This window comes from Aptenodytes patagonicus, chromosome 2 (genome assembly GCF_965638725.1).
Source record: "Aptenodytes patagonicus chromosome 2, bAptPat1.pri.cur, whole genome shotgun sequence".
Lineage (NCBI taxonomy): Eukaryota > Metazoa > Chordata > Aves > Sphenisciformes > Spheniscidae > Aptenodytes > Aptenodytes patagonicus.
Window position 1 is genome coordinate 63040147 of NC_134950.1, and position 26841 is coordinate 63066987.

The 26841-nt window shown below is 39.8% G+C and overlaps 1 protein-coding gene across 1 annotated transcript in view; it reads left to right on the forward strand.

Moving 5' to 3' along the window:
• The first annotated feature begins 1782 nt into the window (after nucleotides 1–1782).
• Nucleotides 1783–26841, forward strand: part of DOK6 (docking protein 6) — a 281105-nt gene continuing 256046 nt past the window's right edge. Inside the window, exon 1 of the mRNA XM_076330059.1 lies at nucleotides 1783–1886. Within this exon, the coding sequence (XP_076186174.1) occupies nucleotides 1821–1886 (66 nt within the window). The 5' untranslated portion in view covers nucleotides 1783–1820. The remainder of the gene's footprint in view (nucleotides 1887–26841) is intronic.

Below are 26841 nucleotides of genomic sequence, written 5' to 3' on the forward strand. Positions count from 1 at the left end.
TTGGCCTAGTATCATAATTTTCACACTTGTTAGACTTGGATGCAAAGCGTACAGCAGTCAATGAAGATGCAAGAATCTTTAGATCATAATATTAATATTCTGGGTTGGTTATTTTTATTTATTTAAATGAGATTCTATACCTGGTTTATGGTGGGCTAGCAAAAATACTTTCAGCACAGTTAAAAATCTTTTTGGAAATCAGAAACATCAAGATTTCTTTATTCTCCCATTTCCCCTATACAGTTACATAGATGAAGTTACAAAGCTTTTCCTTATAATTCCATCACCCAAGCACTGTAATCAATTTTCTAGATTGCATCTTTCCTATTTGCCGCAAGATTAATCTCTAGATGTAAGTTCAGAAGAGTTTTACAGAGAAAGTCTAATTTGCAGAAGGTTGGATATGCAAAAACAACTAAGTCATAACAAACTTCGTAATCCGTTTGCTAAGAATATTGTCTATCAATTTTGAAAATCTGAAATAAATCTGACAAGCTTTCACCTGTAGAAATATGTTTCATTGCCCCAGCCTATAGCACACTGTATGCTGCAAATTCCTGATACATAAAACTTCAGGGCAATGGTGCAGTAGAAAGTGGGTATCTAGGAAAAGAGCTTATGAAGCTTTTATTAAGCTTATCATAAAAATCGAACTTTTTTCACTGAAAGCGTTTATGAAGTACATTTTTATAGCACAATAGTAATGCGCTCTCTTGTCAGTCCCATACATTTGCAGTTTTTCTTTCTCAAGCAGTTCAGGTTCTTACTTATCCATCCCTGTTTTGCATACAGCTAAAGCAAACACGAGCAATTCAATTTTTTTTCTTCTTCCTGATCTCTGCTAAACATTATGGTTTTTTTCAGAAGTCATTCTTTTTGCTAGATCCACCTCAAGGAGCACTGTAATTAATTTAAGACTGGGCCGTCACTGTGGAGGGCACAGAATGGCTATGTGTGACACCTCGTTTTTCAGGTTCGGATGGACTTTTGCCTTTTTTTTTTTTTTTACTTTCGTAGTTTAGATGTTTGTTTCATTGAGTTAGTTGTATTGACACAGTATTTCAGTGTTTGGCGTTGGGCGTCTACGCGGCTTCCCGTAGAAAGATGCCCTCCTGGGCCGTGCGTCCGAAGGGACCTGTCACCCGAGCGGGGGATGCCGCGGCCGCGGCCACGGCCACGGCGATCTGTCAGCCTGGAGAAAACCGGGCAAAATCGCCAAGGCCGAGGAGAGCACCTGGCCTCAGCTCTACGTCATGCCCGGGGGCGGCGGGGGGGGGGGGGGGCTCACCCCCCACCGGGCTCAGGAGACCCGCGTCGCCGCCCCGAGGACGCCAGCCCGGGCGGCCCCGACCCCCGACGGCGGGCAGGGCCGGCGCTGGAGGCGGGCTCCGCGGTCGCGGCGCCGGGGGCGGTGTCCCTGCTCCGCTCCGCCCGCCGCCCCGCCCGCCTCCCCGGCCGTAGGCGCGGGCAGCCGCGGAGCCGCCGCCGGGCGGAGCGGTGCGGTGCGGTGCGGAGCGGAGCGGGGCCGGCGGTGCGGGGGAAGCGAGGGGCCAGCGGAGGAGCGGAGCGGGCGGCCGCCACCCGCCCCTCGGGGCGGCGCGGAGCGGAGCGCGGCGCGGAGCGGGCGGAGCGGAGCGCGGCGCCTGCCGCTGCCTGGATGCCAGAGGCGCCTCGGGAGCCGGCGGCCGGCGGCACCCGGGAGGGCCCGGGGGAGGAGGAGGAGGAGGAGGAGGAGGAGGAGGCGGCGGCGGAGGAGGAGGAGGAGGACGACGACGACGACGACTCCGGGCGCGGAGGGGAGGAAGCAGGCAGCGCTGGCCATGGCCTCCAACTTTAACGATATAGTCAAGCAGGGCTACGTGAAAATCCGCAGCAGGAAGCTGGGGGTGAGTGAGCTTTCCCTTCGCCGGCCCTGGGGGGCGAGGCGCTGGCGGCCGCCTCGCCGGCGTGGGGGGCGGCGGTGCCCCGGGCCGGGGCCGCCAGCGCGGGGTGCGGCGACCTGCTGCTGCCGCTGCTCGGACTTTGCTCCCTTCTCGATAGGGGTCGGTGGGGATGCGCTGCCATTGCACCTCGGAAAGAGCCGGCTTCTCCCCTCTCCCTCTCCGGGAAGGCGCCGCTCCTCCCTTCTTTCTCAGCCAGCGCCTGCCAGGGTCACTGTCCGCGGAAAGCTTCGCCCCGTCCCTCCGTCCGCCCCGAGTCCCACAGCCCAGGCCGGGGCAGACACCCACCCCCCGCCTGCCCCTCGTCTTGCTGGCTCCGGCAGCGGCTTGGGTGGGGGACGGAAGGCGCAGGCAGGGTCTGTGAAAACTTTGTGCACAGATCCTCCCTCCCTCCCTCCCTCCCTCTCTCCCTCTCCCCCTCCCTCTCCCGTTTTGGGAAAGGGATGTCATCAATTGGGGCAAGGTCTGAAAATATTGGAGGCTGGTACCAGAGCAGCCCGCTAGTAACAGAAAAGCCGGGGGGGGGGGGGGGCTGGTGCCCGAGGGCGTGGGGGGCTAGGGAAGGGGAGCTTGCAGCGGGCCGGGGGGGCAGGCAGGGAGGGAAGGGGGTGACAGCCACATGGACCGAAAGGCAGATGCAGAGGCTGACTGTGATCAAAATTAGAGGCGGCCTCTTAGCTGAGAGTGGCCCGGGATGCTCTGCGAGGCCGAAGATAACACCGTGTTATCAGATTGGCCATGGGCACTTTCCCTGATGGGGTACAGCAAGCGTTGAAAAGACAATGAAGTTGGAGCAGAGTGCACGCAGGGGCCAGGATTTCCTAAACTTCAGACGCTCATCAGTTTGGGCTTTCTGCTACCTTTTGTGTATGTGAGGACGAGAAGGCTCAGGGGAGCTGGAAGCCCCAAGGCCTCTGCTGGTTTGCACAGCTACTGATGTTTCCAATAATCCCAAAAGACCAGGGTCCCTGTGAGCTGGAGACTAAACCTGGCTGGGAGGAGGGCTGAGGTTCTTCCTGGGTTCACCTTGGTTTTTTTCTCTGGGTGTGCAGAAAAGTGGTCTCCCCTCCAGGAAGGTGGGCAGCCTCCCTCCTACTTCCCCCGAAACCTAACAGAGCAGGGGCCGGGTGAAATCTGCCCTGCTCCAAGTCGTGCTCTGCGAGCTTATCACAGTGCTAATATTTATCTCCTCCTCCTCCTCTCTTCTCCCTTCCCCCCAGATGCTGTGCTTTGCTTGCAGACACAGTGTGCAGGATGGTGGGAGACTAATCATTAAATGACCTTTGGAGCACTTTGCTGCCTTGGCAGAGACGTTAATTCCAAAAGAGCACCGAGAGTTTGGTCCGAATCCTTTAATAGCACCAACTCCAAATGTTTGAGAGATGGTGTAAATCCAAAGAGAATGGATGCTCTTATTAATGATTTTGCAACCCCAGAGCCTCTCCATGCATCAGTCAAGCATTAGTCAGTCTGAAGAAGCAATTTCTAAGCCTTAGTTTGTTTCTGCAGTCCTCTGCTTAACCTTTGCTCATCAGTTTTTTCCCAGCTCAGTAGTGTTATTAGATGGGCCCAACACAAAGCAGTGAGATGATGGTATCGCATCACCTTGATGTTGGTAGTTGGAGGAAGAGTTGATCTATTTGATTTGCAAATCTGTATTTGAAGGTATCTCAGAGTCCTTTAAGTGTGAATTTATGTATATGCATACATATAGTATGAGAAAAATATAAAAGTGAATACTTTTATATACCTATGTGTATAGTGTATATGCAACTAATGAAGAGTTCATATTACAGTAATCTTGGATGATACTTGCTGCCTTGTGAAAATGAAATTGTGAAGAGAGTGGTATTTCATTGCAGCATATCTTAAGTAGCTTGAATATCTTGTTTTGAAGACATTAATCTGATTTTTTTTTGGGGGGATGTATAACTGCATTTTTTTGGAGTGGCTATTATTCATGGTCGGAATGATTATCATACTTCTACACTAAGCAGCAGTGAAACAGTTCATACAGTGTCTATGGAGGATTTTCTCCTACTGAAGAGGTGTGTGGGGGTGACAATTCAGACTACACAGCCTCAGGCAGGTGGTAGTATAAGCTTAAATATGACATGGGGATGCACATCTGAATAAATCTATTAAGTACAATGTAAAATGGATTATATTTTATAGAAAATAGCATCAAAATTCAAATGAGATGTGATGGTTGAAAGGTATGAATATGTGTGTATATATCCATAGCTAATTGGATTCTGGTGACTGAATTTCTAAATTAATGCAATTTTTATTCACCAAGTGAAACATTAAAGGTTTGTATTTTTTTCCCTTATGTCTATCTCCAAGTCCAAACCTTAATGAATTACACTAGAGCTGTCGTAATGTAGGTGAATACTTCAGTTTTCAGGGATATAAATGTCTGTTAACAAATGAATATTTTTAACCTCAAAAAAATACTGAAAGGAGGGAAGAGAGCTATGGGTTCTGGAAACTAAGGCTAAGATCATTTTGAAATATGTAAATAGAATTGTATCTTTTGCTGGTTATGTTTCATTCTTATACACTGGAAGTCATTGATATTTTTTTTTATTGGTCAAAATAGTCTACATTCCTTGAATATTTTGATGTCTCCTGAAAAGTAGATTGATTAGAACTTGGAGAGCTGAGGTGACTAATACCAATTTTAGTTCTAGATTTGGGTAATAAAACTAATTCTAACCTTTAGGCTGGTATCCAATTCATTATGGAAATTCTTCCAGAGCAGCTTTTATTCTGTCTTGTTTTGTGACTGAGGGAGCCCTGGCTGGGAATCAAATAGAAGATACTTCAGTATAATGCAACCTGTGAAGTTTCAGGTAAAACTGAGTGACATAATACCGTAGAACAAAACCAGATAGCATATTTAATTTTAGTAAAGAAAATCCCGAAATCAACAACCTTTGACTTGGTGTGAACTTTTTGGTAGAATTTAGTTTTCCAATAATTTAGTTTTCAAAAACCCAAGTTGTAAGTCGTCTTCTGATTGCGTCCGTTTATTGATTTTGTACTTTGTAAAATAGAAACTCTTTATGAATGTGGTTTTTTACAAGTTATCACATGTTTACCTCTGACTTACTATGGCTATACCTTGCTTTAAGTACTTGTTACCGTGTCTACCTACTCCCCCATACATGCAAATTGGATTCATATGCGTGAGTGCTGTCTCCAGTCACAGAGGACAGACAAACGTCCATTCTGAACCAAGTGGTCAGGACTCGGAGCTATTTTGCCATCAATAAGTGATTCTGGTCAGAAAGGTTATCTGAAGTCAAAGACGAGGCCTGAGTCTTGATGGGAATACGTGCCAAGAAGTACTCTGAGAATTTGCCCTTACTTTTTGTTTAGTGATACCTGACCATCAAGACTTTTTGCCTTTTTTTCACCATAATTATCAAGTGCTCGTCTACCATTGGATTTACATCTTAATGCGCTTCTGTATATTTTCTGCCAGTCTACTATTTTCAAGTAGACCCCATTGTTCTGATATCTTTATGTTGTTACAGTAGCTTCTTTTGATGTAGGGTTGGAGAGTCAGCTTGCCAAAATGAGGAGCTTTACCAGCCTCTCTGTTGTTGTTGTAATCTGACATCTGCCTCCATTGGGAAGATCATGGTTTCTGCCATGGAGGTGTCAGGCCATGAAGAGTCATCCAGCCAGTTAGACCACTTAGCCTATCTCCTTACTTTTGTAAAGCATGAGCTGTGTATAAAGCATTTCTAAGGTGCTTTGAAATTTTAAATATATATTAAAGCCTATGTAGTAGACAATCTGACATGTATACATGATCTTTTCATTGAGGTATCGCAAGTATCTTTGAAACTTAGAAACTGTAGTCAATGAGGATAACTGTAATTAAAACATCTGTTTCCCTGCAGCCTAAATATGCATGTCTTTTCAGTGCTCTGGCATTCCTGTGCTGTTTGATATTTTGCTTTTCTCTAATACTACATAAAGGAAATACCTCATTCTTGCAGCCATTACATTTGACCTGTGTGACCCTCCTTTGAAATAAATTTGATTGTAATGTGGTGTGCTGTTCAGATCAGAATAGGTCATTTGTGTAGCGTGGAACAGGGCTGTGCTGCCTTTGTTCTTTTGGAATCTTTCATACTTGTGTCACATTAAAATTCATATGACACAATTTTATACTGAGCTTGCTGTGCTCATAGGCTGAAACTTTCTTGTAGCAGATTGAATCCCTTTGTTGCCTCCTAATAAACTAAACTGTGAGGATTTCATGCCTTGTTGAAGTGCTGTTTCTTAGAAGAAAAACAATTTGATGTCACATTAGGAAGTCTAATCAAAAACTGGCATTGTGTCACTTCGACAGTCTTGTTTTGACCCATATCAACTTTTGAAGTCATAATCTTTTTGCTTATTTGTTTTTTGTCTTTTTTTTTTTTGGCATGCCTTGGCCACAGAACAAAAGAATCCTATCTAACGGAAATTTTCACTCAGTTGGTGAATGAATACTGATTTTTTTAATGTGTTTCCACATACTGAGTAGAATTATTTCCTGAGTGGTTCAGTTTATACTCTAATACTACTATCCGAAGAGAAAATTGTACCTGCCAGTCCGTCTTGATTGAGTAATCAGTACAGGTTGCTCTTAGTCACCAAATGAAAAGTTTTACCATATAAACCTCCCTACTTTTAACCATACTTGTACATCATTACAGGCACCTTTTGTGGAAATGAACATAGTGTTTCTCCTTCTGCTGTTAACCCTGTCTTCAATCAATCAGCCCTAACAATGCTATGAATATGAACCTCTGATTGCAGTTTGGTTCCTCTTGAAGTAGTGCAGTACATGTCTTACAAAATCCTAACGTTTAATTGATATTGTGTATATATTTAGGGTGAAGAAAGCGAAGGGATCTGCAAACCGTCCAGAGTTTGAGATGACACTGATTGATGGCAGCAGCTTTGCGAGTGGGTCATGATGAATACAGAGGGCAGAGTAAAGGTTCTTCTGTTTCTTTGGGTTGCATAGCATATTCTAAGAAACAAACAAACAAATGAAAAAGCCCAAGCAAATAGCGCAGCCTGGAATGGATATACTTTCCATGGATTATTTCATGTTATTATCTATGGGAAATCTGCTCAGCCTGTTTGAAAGCACAGAGATTGCCATTTATAACTGCATCCTGATGGATGACCTCAACTATGAATTATGTCTCAGAGCATGAAAATGATTCAAATGAAACTTTAAAAACTTAATTCCTATCTATAATGAATTTATTTTAATTTTAATAAAGCTCCATGCTGACAGGATTTGGATGCCAGATTCCTTCCATGTAAAGGAGTTCCTTTTTCACGCTAGTTCTAGACAACCTGAGATATGGAATTAAAAGGATTTCACTGTAATCCATTAAAGAATCTAGTCAAATTTATTACTTATTACTGAAAGTATCATTTAAAATACCAATAATTACTGCTTTCAGTACTTTTTCTTGCTACAGTTATGTGAATGGATTTGCAGAATTAAATGGAAAATATATGGATTTCCAATTTAGTCATTATGGAAAGAACAATCATTTTGAGCTTTTGACCAGTTCTTAGTGATTAAGCATATTGTGCAGGAATTGGAAAGAAATATATTGCAGCCCTTGCAAACAAGGACAAAAAGTCCAGCAATTCTTTATGCTAATGTTTGTGTTTAAAGAAACTTGTGAGTCAGGCTTGTGTTAGGCATTTCTGAGTTGCTGTGTTTCCCAGTTGCTTTTCTTGATGTGCTTTTCCACCTCTTAATTCTCAAGAGGTCTCATAGCCAAAGGTCTACTAATTTTGTAATGGATGGTACTTATTTAAAGGGACAAATAGTTTCTCTTTTGCAGATAGCTTATCACATCCACATTATCAACGGATTGTAGATGCTTCTATTTTTACTCTTGTGTGTAATATCATTAGCCTCAGTGAGATTATACCTTAGTTGTATGATCTTAGAGGTCTTTTCTAACCTTAATGATTCTATGATTACACAAAGAAATGTTTGTAGACTTGACCTCTTGCATATCGTGAGATGGTAAAATTTTATTGAAAGTTTATTTGTATCTCCTGTGAGGTGATGGCCTTTCGGTTTTTCATTTAGGAGTCTGTCATTTTTGTCCAACGATGGACATTAAAGACCTGATGAAAAGACCCTGAAGTCAATTTAAAGGAACCCGTTAAGTTCTGTGGCTTTGGTTCAGAGTCCAGGCGGGAACATTAGCTGCATGCATAGAACATGAACTTCCTTGTAAAATGCCCTTCAAATCCTACTCAAAGGAGTTGTCCTTTCTCAAATCGGTAATTATGGAAGAAACGTTCTCTATGAATCCTTGAAATACACAAAGAATTATTCATGTCATTCCAGTAGTGAGTTTTCTTCTTAGTTTTTTAGAAATAATCTTGCCTCGAATCATTCATTCAGATTTTTGCAAGCAGTGCAAAATGCTTTATAGTGGTTGCCTGGCAACAACATATTCAGGCAACACCATATGTGAATCAGTTGTTAGTTACACGTTTATATATATAACTACGTATAGAGAATACATTTTAGATAGGTACTAATGAGAAATTTCTAAAAAAGCACGCTATGAAATGCTCTTTTTTTTTTTTTAAGACAAATAAAGGGGTTTGAGTCTACATTACCCTGGAAAGTTTGTCTTTTATTTTAGCTTGTGTAAAAGATCTGCTAGTTGAACAGCTTTTCACAAATGTCATGATATAGTTAATATACTCATATGCAGTCATAGCAAGCAATGTAAAATATTCTCTTTGTTGAAGGTGAAAAATACTTTAATATGTATGGACGCTGATTCATATCCCTTACTGTTCTCTAAATTAATAATGCGTTAGTAAGCCAAAATGTGGGTACTTTACTGTATACTGTAGCCATTCAGATCTGCTATATTTAAAATAATTGTAAACGTTGTGCTGCATTTTATGTTTTTAATCTCTTCAACTTGTAATGCAGCTCTAAGAATCAAAAAGATATTGGTGTATTACTGTAATTAACCATCGTTTTGTTGAAAACTTTTTTCCAAATAAAATACATAGTTCAACTCTAAGTACTGTGAAATTTCTTTAGTAAGGTCAACAAAGATAAAAAAGGAAATCTTTTAATCTTGTGGAGAAAGTTTGTATACAGTAGGACAAAATTGCAAACTTACAAAGAAGAGTTGAGGGAGAGTAGTGTTTGCTATAACTGTATCTTAACACTTTTGTGCCACGTAAATGCTTTATATTAATATTTTTTTGCTATTCAGAATATGTACCCATGCATCGTGTCTGAGAAGAAAATTTGCATGATTATTTAGTGCAGCTAGCAAACCACTAGAACTGAAAACCTGGTACAAGTCAAGATAGTGAGGTTTTCAGCTGGTTGGAGAATTGGATCTGCTGACTCCAGGAGTATTCTTTCTGACTAGGACAGACAGAGTCTTGTTCAGAAAACGGGGACTAAAACTGTGAAGAGTTTTGAAGATGAATGCTAATATTGAATTCTACTTAAAAATTAAAGAAATAAATAATAAAATCTGTAAGGTACTGATGAAATATACTTCCTTTCTGTGAACTCCATCACAAAATAATTTTGCAGCTTTTTAACAATTGTAATGTGTGAAACGTGTCATTGCCATCATACTGAGAGGTTACAAGACCATGCAAATGGAGCCTCAGAGGAATTACTGTTCACTTCAGATGCACATAAATTAGGAAGATAATTAATGAAAGTGTGTAAATCTTTTCAAAGATTGATCTGATTTCTCTCTGTTGTTCAGCTGCCAAACTGTCCCTCATCATCTCCAGCTTATCTGGGCTGGACTTTGGAAAGGTTGTAGTCGTTAACGTGTCAGTAAGGAATTAGAAACACACGGCATTGACTAGATTTGGGGGAAAAAAGTTACACACTATGTGCCTACCGGAGGAAAGGCTCTTCAGCGTGTTTCCCCTACCTGTTCATTGCAAAAAGAATTAATAGCAAAGTTTAATATCGAAAGTTTTTCACTGCTGTAGAACCAAATTAGGGCTATTTTTGAGCAGGAAGCTCATGATAGCTCTAATACTCTCTGTTCTTTGTCCTTGGAATATTTTTTTAGATGCTGTTGCTCCGGCGTCCTCTGCCCTCAGAGTGAATTGGTATATTCACTCTTTTCTCATGCAAACATTTATTTTTCCCACAAAGAGAAAAGAATATGTGAAGTCATACAAAATAAAAATAAAAAAGGGTTTTCTGAAGGAGTAGTCGTAATTGTTGTTTTGTACAGCGCCTAGAAAGAGGAGACTACATTTTTGGTTGTCCTTTAGGCATTATTATGATAAATATAATTTATATTTATTATAATTGCTTTTATTTTTTGTTCTTATTTATCTGACTACTTGTAGAGAATGCAGTCTTTGATAAAGTATTTACCTGATGCAGTAAATGTATTATCTAGTTCAAATGTGATGAGAGAATGTGAAAAAATAAAATATATGAGGCTTAACTAAGAATGGAGAAAAATTCCTTTTTAACTGAAGTTGATATACTAAGTTATTAATCGCTAGATTAGTATGATAATAATAAGGTACTTTCAAATGAAATTGTTTTGCTGATGTAAGTAATTTTTGTTGATGCAGTTAGAATAGTAACACTTTCTCTGAATGGTAATTATTTTTCTTCTTGAAACTGTACTTTTAAACTGTTTCTATGAACACTTCAGCAGGATGTAGAGTTTCCATATGAGAACAGAAAAAGAACAGGGCTTTTTTGGCACAACGGAAGCAAGCTAGAGCTGTTCAGTGCGTGGTCCTTTCAGTTGCTAAACACATTCAGATCTCTCTGACTCCTGTAGCAGGCACTGAAGGTCCTCAGCTTCTCATATGATGTCATTCTTAATGAATGTCATTTTCTCCATTGATTATGCAAGGCCAAATACTACAATAGTCATATTGTCTACTCGTATATTAGTGATTCTTGCTTTTAAGTTGCACGGTGTTTACCTACTGTCTGAGGGAGATTGAGACTCTTCACCTGGGATGGCTTAAGTTACATATCTGAGAATAAATTTCTTGAGTCCTGAGTATCAAAGAAGTATTAGATGCTTGGTATTATTATTCTCAAAGTTACATTTTGTTGAACTCCATCCATGTATACTGTTACTGATGATCCTAAAAAGACTGAGACTTACAGAGATACAAATAGACAAAGAAAAATTTTTTGTGAGTGAGGAGAAATGCAATGCTGCTTTTTGCCTTTCAAGAGAAAAACATTTATGTGTATGTGTGTGTGTGTATGTATCTAAAAGAACAACAACATCCTAACAACAAAGCTAGAAGGTTAATTTTCCATAGTTCTAACAAAAAGGGTAGTAAAAAAAAAGATACTTTACCCTTTTTTTTTTTTTTTTTTTCTGTAATCCTTGTTTCTTAAGCTACAGTAAGGTTTTTGGAGCTTTTTGCACTGTTAATGAAATAACTTCTTTCTAGAGGACAGAAATATTTTTGCTTACATGTTGGACTGTATATGAGAAGAGTTAAATTTTAGTGTTTTTCAGAGATGTAATTTGTAATCTTGAGCACTTTGATTCATTCCAGCCTTATTCTCAATTATACTAAGCCCACTGTACACTACATAAATTAAATTTAAAGCTGCATTAAGGCCCCTTATACTGCCAGCATAGTGAAGAATGCTGTTAGTGTAAATGGGAAACAGGCTTTCTGAGCTTAAGTTTTCTGTCTGTACAATGAGTATAATCTCTTTTCATCCACCTCTTCTTTGTTTTGTCTGCTTCAACTATAAACTCATGATAAATTCTCATTTTAGATATGTAGGTTGGCTAGCACTGACCATGGTCAAAACTGTTATTAGATACTACTACTGTATAGAAAATATTGGAATAATTCAGAATTTATTTTTAATAGTTTGAGTCACAGAACCATGGAATGGTTGAGGTTGAAAGGGATCTCTGGAGGTCATCTGGTCCAACCCCCCTGCTCAGGCAGGGTCAACATCTATTTTAATGTTGTATGAAGACTATTTTGTTTGGAAAATACTTTTCATTGAACTCTTCTATGAAACGTCTCTTTTTATAGTCAGTATTTGTTCAGGTATCTGAGTTATTTTAATTTTTATGTATAACAAAAGTAAATATTTTGCCTTCCCCTCCCCCCCCCCCGATCTTACTGATAGAAATGATTGCTCAACAATTTTCATCTTAGAAACAGGTGTCAGTGATAGAAAGGCAAGAAGTCTGAAGCTGATAACTTTGATAGGACTTATGTCTGTCGCTTTATTTGAGACACAATTGTAGCACAAAATCTAAAGTCTTGAATGGTTTCACTTTTAAAAGTAGATATCATTGAAAATGTTAAAGATATACTTATTTACATCTTAACTGGCAGAACAATTCTGAGAGCTGAATTGGTCTGTGAGACAATTTCATAACTGCTAGGGTTACTGGTCTGCAGTTGTGGATGTAAATGTCTGACTGCAGACATGCAGAAATTAGCCATATTTGTCAAATGCATGTCACACAATAAAACAACCTTATTTTAAGCAGGGGGAAGGGTGAGAGATGTTACTACAACATCTTTTTCCTTTCCTATTGCAGCATATCACTGGTCAGATTTTGAGAAGACGTCAGAGTTTTCTCATGTCCAAATGTTATAAAAGGCATTTTCTTCCACAAAAGAATTCGGAAAACCCTTACACTCTAGGTTTATGTGAAGCTTTCTGCTAAGTAATACTAATACCTAGCCTTAAGTTGTGCACTTTACCCATTAATACCTTGGAGCTCAGCACAGGGAGCATGTGTTTGCATGATCCCAAAGAGGAAGGTCTGTGGGACTTTGTGCAGGTTGTAGGATGAATCAGTTGAGTTCACTTGCAGAGTCTAGAGATGATGAAATACATTGTTTCTTGAGGAAATCTACCTATACAATATGTGCAATAAAAAAGCACTACAGAAGCATTTATTGAAAAGAAATGTATGAGGTTAAAAAAAAAAAAATAGTTAATCAAATTATGGTTAGTCCAGAATAGTAATGCTAGCATGAGCACTTCCAGAAGAAGATTTGTAACAGCCAGTATTGTCAGGGTATTGGTTTGCCTTTAATAAAAAAAAAAAAAATCTTTTTCTGCAGCCTTTTGAAATCACTGAAGGATTTGTATTCTCTTCAGCAGGTCTTAGCTCAAAGCAAAAGGTTGAAAGGATACTGGGTAGCCTTTGCTAATATGATGCATATTGGTTGAATATACTTTTAAGCTTATGCAGTGTCAACACACTTAGGTAGTAATGTGTTTAATGAAACCCAGTTCCTTCATCATGTTACATTTTTCCAATCATTGAATAATCCTGAGTTTTAGGGTTTTTTAATAATGAAAATTCTAATGCAGACCCATCCTAAAGAAGAATAAGAGAAAGGGAAATGTTAAAAATAGGCAAATATCCTACTTTTTGCTGTAAATGCGAACATGTAGATGAACTAGATCAGCTGTTTCTGGTGTGCGTAATCGTTCCTTTCATTAGATCTCACTATTCTGTATAGGTACATTTTTAATTGCTTCTGGCAAGTCATAAGATCAAACATTTTTGCAGGAAAAGCTGTGCAACAGGCAAAAAGTTTCTCAGCAGTAAATCTAGATTTGCATGTAAATTTTAGCTGGTGTGAATTAGTGAAAGTGAGATTTACAAAAAGCAGAGTAAAAAATTCTAAGGTCTAACTTCCCCTATTGGAACAGAAGCTCTGACAGCGGTTATTCCTGATAATGGCATGAGATGTATTAAATATATAAATATTAAAAATACAGCAGAAGGAATAAGGAGCGAAAGAAAGGAAACAGACTGCTCTATTCTGGTGTCATTGCAGAAAAACAGGAATGGAATTGTTTTTATGTTTTTAGTAGAGTTCTTAGTAAAGCAGAAGACTGCAGTTTTTTAAAGGTAGAGTAGATACGTTAATGCAAAGGCTCTACTTCTAGAATATAAGCCATTGCACGGTGTGGGACTTGCCCAAGACCCAGAGGCCAAACAGGATATTGCTAGGTCACTACCATTTCAGAAGATTCAGGTTACTTTGAAGAATTAGGTCTGAATGCCTATAGAGGATCATTAGAGATGACTCTCTTCAAACACTTCCTAATCATTTGGGATGAAGATAATGCTTACAAATTGTGAAAGGGAGCTGTAGCTAATGATAACAGCTTAGCAGCCAGTGGTTAACATTGGTTAAACCATCAGCGTTAGGTGTCTGAGGTGCTTCGAAAACTGAAGCCGTGCAATGAGACATAAGGAGGAATCTGTGGAGAAGCCATGGAATAGAGTTAGATGAGATTTATGGGCAACGAGAGGAAAATCTGTATTAGTGGGCCTCATACTGTACTTATTTGAGGATAAATGTTACTCTAGCAGCTTTTACACAATAATATACCTACAGTGTTTAGATGAATTGCTTTGGGATTTTTTGAACTGAAGGAGAAAATAGAAAAGTAAATGTTACTTGTAAATATTTTTGACATGATTTTGACATGATCATACCATAATGCAGTTTATGTCCTAAGAGAACCCAGAGGTTAAATACATTTCAAAACATTTTTGGAGGTGTATTTTCCAGAACTCTTGATGTCAGAAAATAATTTTTGCCTGGAATCTTTTTTTTTTCTCTTCTGAACAAACAAATCTGTAATTTCTGCTGTGTTTCTGTATAATGTTATTCTGTGGCTTATAGTCATTTTTCCTAAAAAGAAATATTTAAGGTGAATCTCTCCTCCACTGCAACCTGAACAAAATTGAGTTTAAAAATGTAGTGAGGTGATGCCTTTTGTTCGATTCTTCAGAATCCTTTTTTTTTTTCTTTTCATAGAATCATAGAATCATAGAATCATTGAGGTTGGAAAAGACCTCTAAGATCATTGAGTCCAACCGTCGACCCAACACCACCACCCACTAAACCATGTCCCTAAGTGCCTCATCTACTCGTCTTTTAAATACCTCCAGGGATGGGGACTCAACCACTTCCCTGGGCAGCCTCTTCCAATGTTTAACCACTCTTTCAGTAAAGACATTTTTCCTCACATCCAATCTAAACCTCCCCTGGCGCAACTTGAGGCCATTTCCTCTTGTCCTATCACTTGTTACTTGGGAGAAGAGACCAACCCCCACCTCACTACAACCTCCTCTCAGGTAGTTGTAGAGAGCGATGAGGTCTCCCCTCAGCCTCCTTTTCTCCAGGCTAAACAGTCCCAGTTCCCTCAGCCGCTCCTCAGAAGACTTGTTCTCCAGATCCCTCGCCAGCCTCGTTGCCCTTCTCTGGACACGCTCCAGCACCTCAACATCCTTCTTGTAGTGAGGGGCCCAAAACTGAACACAGTAGTCGAGGTGCGGCCTCACCAGTGCCGAGGGGCACAATCACTTCCCTCCTCCTGCTGGCCACACTGTTTCTGATACAGGCCAGGATGCCATTGGCCTTCTTGGCCACCTGGGCACACTACCGGCTCATGTTCAGCCGGCTGTCGACCAACACCCCCAGATCCTTTTCTGCCAACAGGCAGCTTTCCAGCCACTCTTCCCCAAGCCTGTAGCGCTGCATGGGGTTGTTGTGGCCGAAGTGCAGGACCCGGCACTTGGCCTTGTTGAACCTCATACAGTTGGCCTGGGCCCATCGACCCAGCCTGTCCAGGTCCCTCTGCAGAGCCTTCCTACCCTTGAGCAGATCAACACTCCTGCCCAACTTGGTGTCGTCTGCAAACTTACTGAGGGTGCACTCAATCCCCTCATCCAGATCATTGATAAAGATATTGAACAAGACCGGCCCCAAAACTGAGCCCTGGGGAACACCGCTCGTGACCGGCCGCCAACTGGATGTAACTCCATTCACCACAACTCTCTGGGCCCGGCCGTCCAGCCAGTTTTTGACCCAGCGCAGAGTCCACCTGTCTAAGCCGTGAGCCACCAGCTTCTCGAGGAGAATGCTGTGGAGACGGTGTCAAAGGCCTTACTGAAGTCCAGGTAGACCACATCCACAGCCTTTCCCCCATCCACTAGGCAGGTCACCTGGTCACAGAAGGAGATCAGGTTGGTCAAGCAGGACCTGCCTCTCATGAGCCCGTGCTGGCTGGGCCTGATGCCCTGGTTGTTCCGCACATGCCTTGTGAGCGCCCTCAAGATGAACCGCTCCATAATCTTCCCCAGCACTGAGGTCAGACTGACAGGCCTGTAGTTCCCCGGATCCTCCTTCCGGCCCTTCTTGTAGATGGGCGTCACATTGGCAAGCCTACAGTCGTCCGGGACCTCCCCCGTTAACCAGGACTGCTGATAAATGATGGAGAGTGCCTTGGCGAGCTCCTCCACCAGCTCCCTCAGCACTCTCGGGTGGATCCCATCTGGCCCCATAGACTTGTGAGCGTCCAGGTGGCGTAGCAGGTCATTGACTGCTTCCTCTTGGATTACGGGGGGTTCATCCTGCTCGCCGTCCCTGTCTTCCAGCTCGGGGGGCCGAGTACCCTGAGGATAACTGGTCTGCCTGTTAAAGACTGAGGCAAAGAAGGCATTGAGTACCTCAGCCTTTTCCTCATCCTCGTTGACAATGTTCCCCCTTGCATCCAATAAGGGATGGAGATTCTCCTTGGCTCTCTTCTTGTCATTAATGTATTTGTAAAAGCTTTTTTTGTTGTCTTTAACGACAGTGGCCAGATCGCGTTCTAGCTGGGCTTTTGCCTTTCTCATTTCTTCTCTGCGCGACCTAACGAGATCCCTGTACTCTTCTTGAGTTGCCTGCCCCTTCTTCCACAGGTGGTAAACTCTCCTTTTTTTCCTGAGTCCCAGCAAGAGCTCCCCGTTCAGCCAGGCCGGTTGTCTTCCCCGCCCGTTCTTCTTACGGCGTATGGGGACAGCCTGCTCCTGCACCTTTAAGACTTCCTTCTTGAAGGTCGTCCAGCCTTCCTGGCTGGACCTTCCCTTTGCCCTTCAGGACTATCTCCCAAGGGACTCACTCAACCAGCGTCCTGAACAGGCCAAATCTTTTTTTGCCCACCTCTGTCTTACCTGAAGCATTTCCTAGACCAACCTGTAGATAAATAATTGATTTTCTGATTGCAAAATTAACACTTTTCCTTCTGTAATGTGGAAGTTACTAGAAAGAGTAAATACCTGTTCTCATTTAAACAAACAGATACATGTCCTAATATACTTAGTTGATTTACTTGTACTAATTAAGAAGGGTTGAGCTAACGGGCCAAATATCCACTTGTCAGTAGAAAAGCATATGAAGAAATACAGCCTCCTTCAGTATATATCAGGCTTTTCACTCAAGGAAAATGTAAAAAGTTGTAAATCATGTTGATTTTTGTTGACCTGAGCTAACCCACAGTAGTGCCGCAGCTGCGCTCTCGCCAATGCTCATGGCTGAGCTGAACGTACAATAGATGAACTGAGTTAAACCAGGGGATTTGAAATGGGGCCTGCTACTTGCTACCCTGTGAGGTCAACTTTAGAGAGCTATAAAGCAAAGCATAGCTGCCTGCATAGCTCTTAGGATGGTCATGACTGAAATAGTGAAAATGGAAGAAGCTCAACTGGCAATACATAATTACCAAGATCAGTAAGTTAGGCTTGCAGTGAATTTATATACAAATACAGAGGAAAGATCTCTGCCAAAGAGGGCCAGATCTGCCCTTGATTGTGCAAATATCTCTGGAAGTGTATGTGTTTACAGGTGTTAGACGCCAGCCACAGGGCTAACCATAGCAGTGAAAATTTTGATCAAGTTTCATTCAATCCTTTGTTACAGCAGTTTCATAAAGTAAAGTTCTATCAATCCCATAAGACGGCATTAAAAACTAAGCTGAATAGAGCAGTTCCTCATTTTCAAAATTGTTTTTCTAGGTAGATAAGTAATTTTAGGAATGCATCCCATGTAAATGGGATTTGTTCAGATTTCATGTTTCAACTTTTCTTCAGAATCAGGAGGGTTAAAAAACTTAATTTCTGAAACTAAAAATTGAAATTCTTGTGTAATATTTTGTCCTCAGGACCAGATGCCTTAGGCATAGACCTTTAATCCCTGTGCCCTAGTTACAGCAATTAAGGTTCATGAAATATAAATTTTGTTACATACGCATCTTGGTTTCTCCTTTTTTTGTCTGCTTCAAAATCAGTGTGAAATATCAATGATCATATTAAATACACTCTGTTATGTGAATTGCTGTTAATATTGCATTCTAGTTATTGTGACAGATGCAGTGAATGACATTTTCTAACATTTAGACTTAAATGTGTATTGTCTTGCTGAAGAAAATCTGACTTTTGTAATATGGTTTCTTGTAGGCCTGCCTCTTTATCTGCATTTAAATAAAAAAGGTGCTGAAGATATGCAGCACTTTGGAAGACCACAGCTTATAATTGCTCATGATTTCTAGTGCTGCAGTGCAAATTAATCATTGTCGAACTGTGCTGGGGAGAACAGAAATGCCGAACAGCGTCGTGGTCTCTGCCTGAAAGAACTTACACTCTAACATCTGAAATGTTAAAGCTATCCTTCAAAGTCTCATGTTATTTTTTTCACTGAAAGATTTCCTCCATCTAAATGTATCATCCATTTCTTCCTATCATGTCTATGCAAATGGATTTCTAAAGCTTGACTGTAACAGTTCCCTTGTCCCCGAAAACTGATGAAGAAATGGTCACTGGTGTGAATAAAGTCCCCATCAGAGCACTTGTATTATGCAGTTTTGTTGGGATCAGGGAAAGCACTGATAGGGGATGAGGGTACAAACAGTGGTGGAAAAACCATTTGCTTTAGATGGTTCAAAACTGAAACCAATAAAAGAAGTGCTGTCTGTATAGCAACAGGTATAGCAATGCGTAGATTGCACTTCACTTACAGAGACAGTAGTCACTTTGGTGTAGATGTGAAAGCTCCCAACTGAAAAATTCACAGCCTTCTGGGGGGTTTGTTTTGTTTTTTAAGGCAGAGGCGTATGTCACTGTAAAACAACTATATCTACTTTAATGTGGCCAGAAAAGAGGCATTTAGCTGTTCCGCTGCAAAAAGAATGAGTTAATAAACCTGGCACACAATCTGTCTCTGCTGTAGCTCTTGGCACACAACGGCTCTAATTGGTGGAAGCTATTGAGGCCTTAATTGCTGATTTTGCAGTACTGCCATGTTTACTGATAAGGTTTAATGCAAGCTAAAATTTGTTAACTAGAGAGAAACAGTCACACTTGCGCGAAGAGCGTGAGGACAAACAGCAGGCTTTTCTGTAGCACCAAATGACGATCAAGTATTTCAACACGTGGCATCATTAGATTTCCCCTTTCAGGCTAATGAAATGCCTTTCTTCGAGCAGAAGAGCAGGAAAAACATTTCTGAGTTATACGTTATGCAGCTAGTACTGAAATAAGCCTGTAGTTGAAGTGATAGCTGGATGTTCGCCTCACTGATTTGCGTGACTCTTAAACACCAATTTTTTTGTCTCCTGGAGAAGGACAGATGCAACTATTAGATTTGCATTACATCAGGAGATCTGGAATTGAATTGAGTGTATAAAAGAAGAAACACCAACTGTGCCCACCAGCCGAAGATTATCTACATCAGTAGATGTAGTAGTAGTAGTATCTTCCTAATATTAAAATTTAGGGTTAATGTCAAAATTTATTCACTAAGCTGTCATTTCGTTCAGGTTTCCGAGTATGACAAAAACTTCGCTGTCTGCCAAATTAATGGAGGACCATTGCATTTAAATGTTAAAAAGTTTAGTTCTTGGACTGAGATATCCTCATATGTTTATTTTTAATGCAGTATTATTAGTGTAATACAGTAACTTTTTAAGCTACTAACCTGCTGTTTCATTTCTGAACTATAAGTTAAAATCATTATTTGTATTTGAGTTTATAAAAATACCAAGTAATGTTATTATACAGCTGTTTATGTCCCAAAAGCTGAAAGGAAAAATAAATGGAAATGTGTTTTGTACTTAACATATCACTCTGGAAGTGACAGGTTTCTGTGGCTTAGCATGTTTTTCATATACTGGATGCATAGCTTAGGGCAGAGGAAAATGTAAGAGATTAGCTGAGTGAAAAGCAGATGCTCCTCCAAATTAGTTTTTGTCTTCATGTTTGAAAAATACGTGACTCTCTATTCAAAGAGATTTTGTGCTTGCAGATGATTAAGATCTATTTCATTTTGTTACTGAACATACTGTATCTTGAGTATATTCTGTAAGCCATATATGTCATCTCACACAGTTCATGAAATGTATATTAATCTACATAACTGAATGAGTATAGAAGAGCAGATAGTTGAAGTACCTTAGAACAGTGTTTTAATACAATATTTATTAATGCTCAGAAGATGAGAAATAGGGCATGTTCATCAAGTGTACTAAGAAAACTAACAGTAATTAGTATTATTAAGTTTCTCTGCAGTTTAAATGGAAATTATGTCAAACATACATTAATTAAATATAATAGGTATTTCTATTTCAATTAATAGTCTGCTTTGATTGTAAATTTTTTCTACCCCTTAGACCAATTTTGGTTCAAACAGTATTCAGTCAAGTAACTCCAATGGATCTATGACAGTGTAAAATATTATACATTGTATTACATAGTGTTTTAGATATATAACAGGACAGTTTTTTTAAATACAGGCAAATGGTCGGGTTTGAGTTTCTTCAGTGCTCTGCACCCTCTGTAGTAGCCCATAATGTTGGGTAGTTCTAGCCTTGAAAGGCTGAGAAAGAGCAAAACCAGACTTTTCATCAAGTCCAGCTCACAAGAATGATCTTCTTGCCAAACTATTTGGCAAACTTGTGTGGTTATCCACAGAACAGGTAGCATTTTTTTCTCTAAGCAATGTGATTCAGAATCTATTACCTACTATTGTTCTGTTACCCACAGCTGCGGCAAAATGTACCTAAATCCTGTTGATTTTATTAAAATTTGAACAAGATATTTCCAAGAAGAGTTACAGAAAATGCGAAATAATTTGCAGTGCCACAGGTTTATGGTCTCTTTAACTCTCCATCTGCATGCTCATTGTGGGGTTAAAAAAAAGAAAAAGAAAAAAAAAAAGTTACTTACTTTCCTTCCTGTTGCCAAGAAACAGTTACCAAAATGTGTCTATTTGCTCTGTTAACATAGGAAGGGGTCTTCGGTCAAATAGTAGTGACAGCAAAATCATAAACTCTTTCCTTTGCCTTTTCCTTTCACTTCATTGAAGTGTGAAACAAAAAATATGAAACAATAAGTTTTTAATAAGACAAACAGGAAAACAAACCACTATGTTCTTGACCTAGGTAACACTGTTGTAGAAATATTAACTCTTGCATTTCCTAACCATTTAATCTGGATGTGTGTGTGTTCACAATATTACGTTCATAGTTCTATGTTTAATTTTCTACCAGTAATTTTAAAATTACATCTTTTTGCATGAACTTTATGAAGTAAATCACATGTATGATGACTCTACTTTTAATGGTCATGTAAGTTTATATTTTATCTCCTATTACAATTCTTCTTTTCTTTGAGACCTCCTTCCCCTTATATTTTAAGTAGTGATACAGAATTAAAATGTGGAGAACAAGGTTTTAGAAGCAGAAAGTATTATTTGTTTTTACCTTCCCATAGTGTATATTAGCTTACGGTAACTGTCCATCCAAAAAAAAAAAAAAGGTCAATATTTTGTGTTATTGGCAAATCAAACTTCTCAAATATGCAATTTGTATTTTAACCTGCATTTAAAATTGTGGAATAATGCACATTATTAATTGCTCATTATTCTATTATTTTGTCTTTTAGAAAGAGCACTACTGTGTCAAAATCAAAACATTAATTTTACAAGAGATGGAAAACTCTTATTAAAGCTTGAAACACCAATCAGAAAGTACTAAATGCACTAGACCAGACTATCTCCTGTTTTACCCAAAGCCTTGTGATGCTGTAACCTTTGTGAATCTTAAGAGGACATAAAAAATTCTTTTAGCTGTAAGACCTACTTTGTCTGAATAAATGACTCTCAAGATTTAAAAGAACCAAGGTATTAGTCTAAAATTCAGTCCGTTGTTATGCTTCAGTTGTCCAGAACCTTTATTCAGTTTAGCAGGAGTTAACAAATTTCAAACTGAAAATTACCTTTTTCAGTAATGATACGCTTCTTTTGTATTTGCTTTTTGCCTAATCTGAAATCAATGATGAAGGAAATAATTTACTATTATTCCTTTCATCTCTTTAATCAGTAGATGGCTCTACCAAGCCACTAACATGTTCTGGTCATGGTGGCTGCATTTGATTGAGGGCATTTGGGTGATTTGAGTAGGTAGTTAAGATGTTTGCAGCCGAAGGAGGCCCTTCATAGCTTATTAATTTTTTATTCTTTTTTCCATATAAATTAGGAAGAAAGGGCATGGATAATGCATCTGATGTAGATACTCAGGTACTAATTGCACTTAAGTGTTGCACTCATGTGATTGACTAAGTCATGTCCTGGGGCAGCTCATACTCACTTATTTTGAATATGTTCACAGCAAAATATCTTGGACCAAAAAGAAGAATTTCCTGCTTTAAAAAGCAATAAGCTAAACAGTGTAATCTGAATATAATAAAAAAAATATTTAGGAAAAAAGAAACAATTGATATTTTCATGGCTCTATTCCAGTTGATTCCTCAATTCCTTTAAAAAATTTTCCTTTGAATGCTTGTCCAGTGTATTCTCTATTATTTGTTGCTGACATTTGTTAAAGGCAAACAGAATCAGTGATAACTGGTATTCATTTCTATCATGTACAGTTTTAGCACAGACATCTGATGTGAGTTAAGCAAATAGAACTCCTACTACCCCAGGAGAATTCCCCCAAATTTTCTGTGGATTAAGACATGCAATCCAGGAAGCAAAAATTTAAAAAAAAAAAAAAAGAAAGAAAAAAGGACAAAAAAATAAGAGAGCGCTAAAATGAAGAAACAGTTTGTCTCCATAGTTGCATTTTCCTCTTACAACTCTTTGATGCATCATAAATGCAGCGAGCATGGCTATTAACTCGATTCACTCTCTTTCACAATACATTGTCGTTGCTCTGGAGAGAGATTTGAGACAGTGCTGGACAAGCAGAAGAGAGATATGGGTCGTCTGAAACAGAAGTGAACAGTTAGTAAACAGTTAGGATGAGCAAATGAAGGAGACTTTAGAAACAGTCAATTTAATATATGGCAAACATTTTCTAAATGAGAAATAAAGGAATATAACTTCTGTAGCTAAAATTGCAGCTCATAGTTTCTAGCATTGCTATGATTGTTATAATAGGAGTTTTAGCCCACAATACTCACTAGTCTTGTGTAGCTGGGATATTACTGCAGGACAAAAAGTCCTATCTGGTTTCTTATTGTGAGGCTGTTTAATTGCACATTAATATAATGTCATGTACAAATGCAATAATAGATGAGCTGCACACATATGTTGCAATACCGTGGTTTAAATTCTAAATCTTTGGCTAGGTCTGCCTTTTAAATTTACTTTCTTGCAGCTGCAGTGGTTAATAATGTATTATCGCTGTGACTGGAAAAAACTGAACTGTGAAATCTCAGGCACTTAACCAGCCACATTTGAAAACATAGCTAAATGCGTGATGTCAGTTCTTGTTTTCAAAGGAGATAAAGCAAGCCTGGGATCATCCAGTTCAGTGATGCTAATCATACATGGCCAGGATAGATATAAAAGGCAAAAAGTAGGGAAGATAGGTTCGTGTTTTAGTTTCAGGTTTTGGTTGGCCCTTTACTACCTACAGTAAGGCAGTTCAACAGCCATCTGCGATGAATAATAGAAAATAAGCAGCTACATTTTGTGTTTTACTCTCTCAAACTCTCTGAACCTTTTTCTGTCTTACGCATCTGCTGCCAGTGCTGTTGAGTCAGCAGCTTATTTGAATTCAAGTAATCAAAACTCTGAAAAATTACTTTTCTGCTTTTGTTTGCCCCACAAAAGCAGCTTCTGTCAACATAATATCCCTTTATTTTACCTCTGTTCTTCACCCTTTTCTCTGGTGGAAATCTACCCTGTGTCTGCAAGGTTTAATTTCTGTCCAAGGTCACAGGACTCTGGACTTACCAAGCCTTACTGGCAGCTGGGAAAATTACGTTTGGCAGCATGACCGTTTTCCTTGGAGCTCGATGAATGCCAGCACACTGTTCAAGCTTTGCTCTTGGCTAATATCTTCTCTACTGGAGACCTGGAAAATTGTAGCCGATTAAGATCATGCTTCTTTTGGTTTCATCTCCACAAACAACCATCATACTAGCTCTTTGTCAGTGTTGTAAATTCCCTTTTCTCTAGTACAAGAACAAGTTGAGGGGATACAGAAATCACAACCAATATTGCTTAGGACACCTTTTATTCACTAAGCTATTATTAAGTAAATCAAACCATTATTAGCAGATAACAATTCACACAATTCGTTTACTTACTCGCTCACACAGTTTACTCACGTGCTTGCTTATAGTTACTTTGCAGGAGGAGTGGTGGGAGGCCAATGTGGCTCTCTACCCAGAGGCAGAGGGCTGTGCTGGCATGCCAGGGGCTTCTAGGTAGGTTTTGAGGAAGAACTTCAGGGGGCCCTTTCTCTCATCAGGTCTGCAAACGATGCTGTAGTCTTTGTCTGCATGTACCAGCCACTGCCTTCTTGGATGGGATCCAAGTTGTACAACCTGTTGTTGATGTTTGTGTGTGCCCGTGGCCTTCTCCTTCTGACAGGTGGTGTTGCAAGTGTATCAGCTCTTGCAGTCTCAACAGGATGGTTGGTCTCCAGAGCTTATCAGTCCTTGGGAAACTTTCACACAGTGCTTTCTCAGCAGCATTAGAGTTCAAATGTGTTTCCTCTCTTTGGCCAGTTTTCTCGTAACTAGTTTCTCTGCTCAAACCTATAGGCACCTTGATGGCACCCAGGTGCCATCAACCCATCAAGTCACATGGGTTGATTTGCTGCTGTGTGACTCTGGTCTCCATCACTGATGAATAACCATTTTCAAGCTCTGTGTTCTTATTTCACTCTCTGCTACATTTCTTTCTGTCACTTTTCTGCCTGCCTTTTTAGTAACAGTCATCAATACCAGATTAAAACTGAATAAGGAGCTTCCAGCAAAGGGGACTGATGCTAAGCTAAGTGCAGAGTGAGAAGACAACCCACACAGGGCAAAAGAATGCCAAGGTCTTTATTTGTAAGTGCAGGAACGTGGTAAGAATAAAATTCTTACTTATGGAATTCAGAATCAGTGACTGTTCATTGAATACCGCACTTCGTGTCGTCTCTTGAAGCTAATGTGGCTGCAAAGCAAAATTCACTATGTATTTCCTAGTTTTTTTGACTGTATGTTTATGCAATGATGCTACACTGATGAGAAAGCAAGCAGGAGGTTGATTGAACACAACACTAAAAGCCCAGCCTATGTAAGTTTTGAGAAGGTTTATAAGTGCAGACTTACTCAAAACATACAGCATTTTGCACACAAGTTCAAACACTGTGTAAGTCTGTTTATCTTTGTAGTCCTCCCTCTTAAATTAATTTGCTAGACAGATTTCATGATATCTTAATTTAAGGTGAATTGGCTGAATACTTCTCTTTATTGATAACAGTTGTTGGAAAGGTTGTTGCCTAACTCAACGTGCATTTACACTTGAGAATGTAAAAACACCTTATCCTTTTATCATAAAGTCTGTGTCTTTTCATACCTGAATGAAATGCTGATTTATTAAACGAATACTTCTTTCAATTGATTGCTATAATTTATTTTCTAACTAAAGTTTAAATAATTGTAGTAATTAAAGGACAACGTTTGACATTGAGGGCAGCTCAATGTTGTAACTGAGTTAAACAAAAATAATAATTTCTTGTTGCAAAGGTAAACAAAAGAAAAAGTACCTGCGTGAATAATGGAGTCTCACTAGAAAGAGTATCTGAAGAGTCATGCCTGATGTTTCAGGTAAAATATTTTTGCCTAAACTGTCAAGTTACTTACTATAATAGCTGTGCATCTAGATCATGAGAGAGAGGAGTAGGAATAAAGTAAAGGAATATATTTCATTTCACCAAAATTACTTTAGACAAATTATTGAATGCAATTTAATTGATGGGAAAAATTCTCTAAGATGTGTCTCTGCAACTTTGCTTAGGAGGCCGCGCATAGGCCACATAGTGAGGACTTCACCTATCTAAAGCATTTCTGAATTGTCAGTTACTGCAATAACAAGGTGTCATACTGATTTGAAATTATTATAGTATGTACTATGACAGAAGCTTCCTCCATGCATATTTCTGCAGTTTTTCTCAAGACTGTTGTAGAGAAATCACCTCTAGAATGACAGAATATATTGGTGGCTTAGAGTCAGATCCCAATAAAAAAAGGAAGACCCTGATTTCAGTCTGAGGGATTTAAGCCATTTTTATCTTATGTAAGTATCATTGCTGTGGTTTAATCTCAGTTGGCAACTGAGCACCACGCAGCCGCTCGCTCACTCCCCCCCACCCGGTGGGATGGGGGAGAGAACTGGAAGAGCACAAGTGAGAAAAAACTCACGGGTTGAGATAAAAACAGTTTAATAATTGAAATAAAATAATAATAATAATAATAATAATTTAAAAAAATAGTAATAATAATACTACACAAAGCAAGTGATGCACAATGCAACTACTCACCACCTGCTGACCGATGCCCAGCCAGTCCCCGAGCAGCGGCCCCCCCGGCCAGCTTTCCCCAGTTTATATACTGAGCATGACGTCACATGGTATGGAATGTCCCTTGGGCCAGTTTGGCTGTGCCCCCTCCCAGCTTCTTGTGCACCTCCAGCCTTCTCAGTCGGTAGAGCATGGGGAGCTGAAAAGTCCTTGGCTAGTGTAAGCATTACCTAGCAA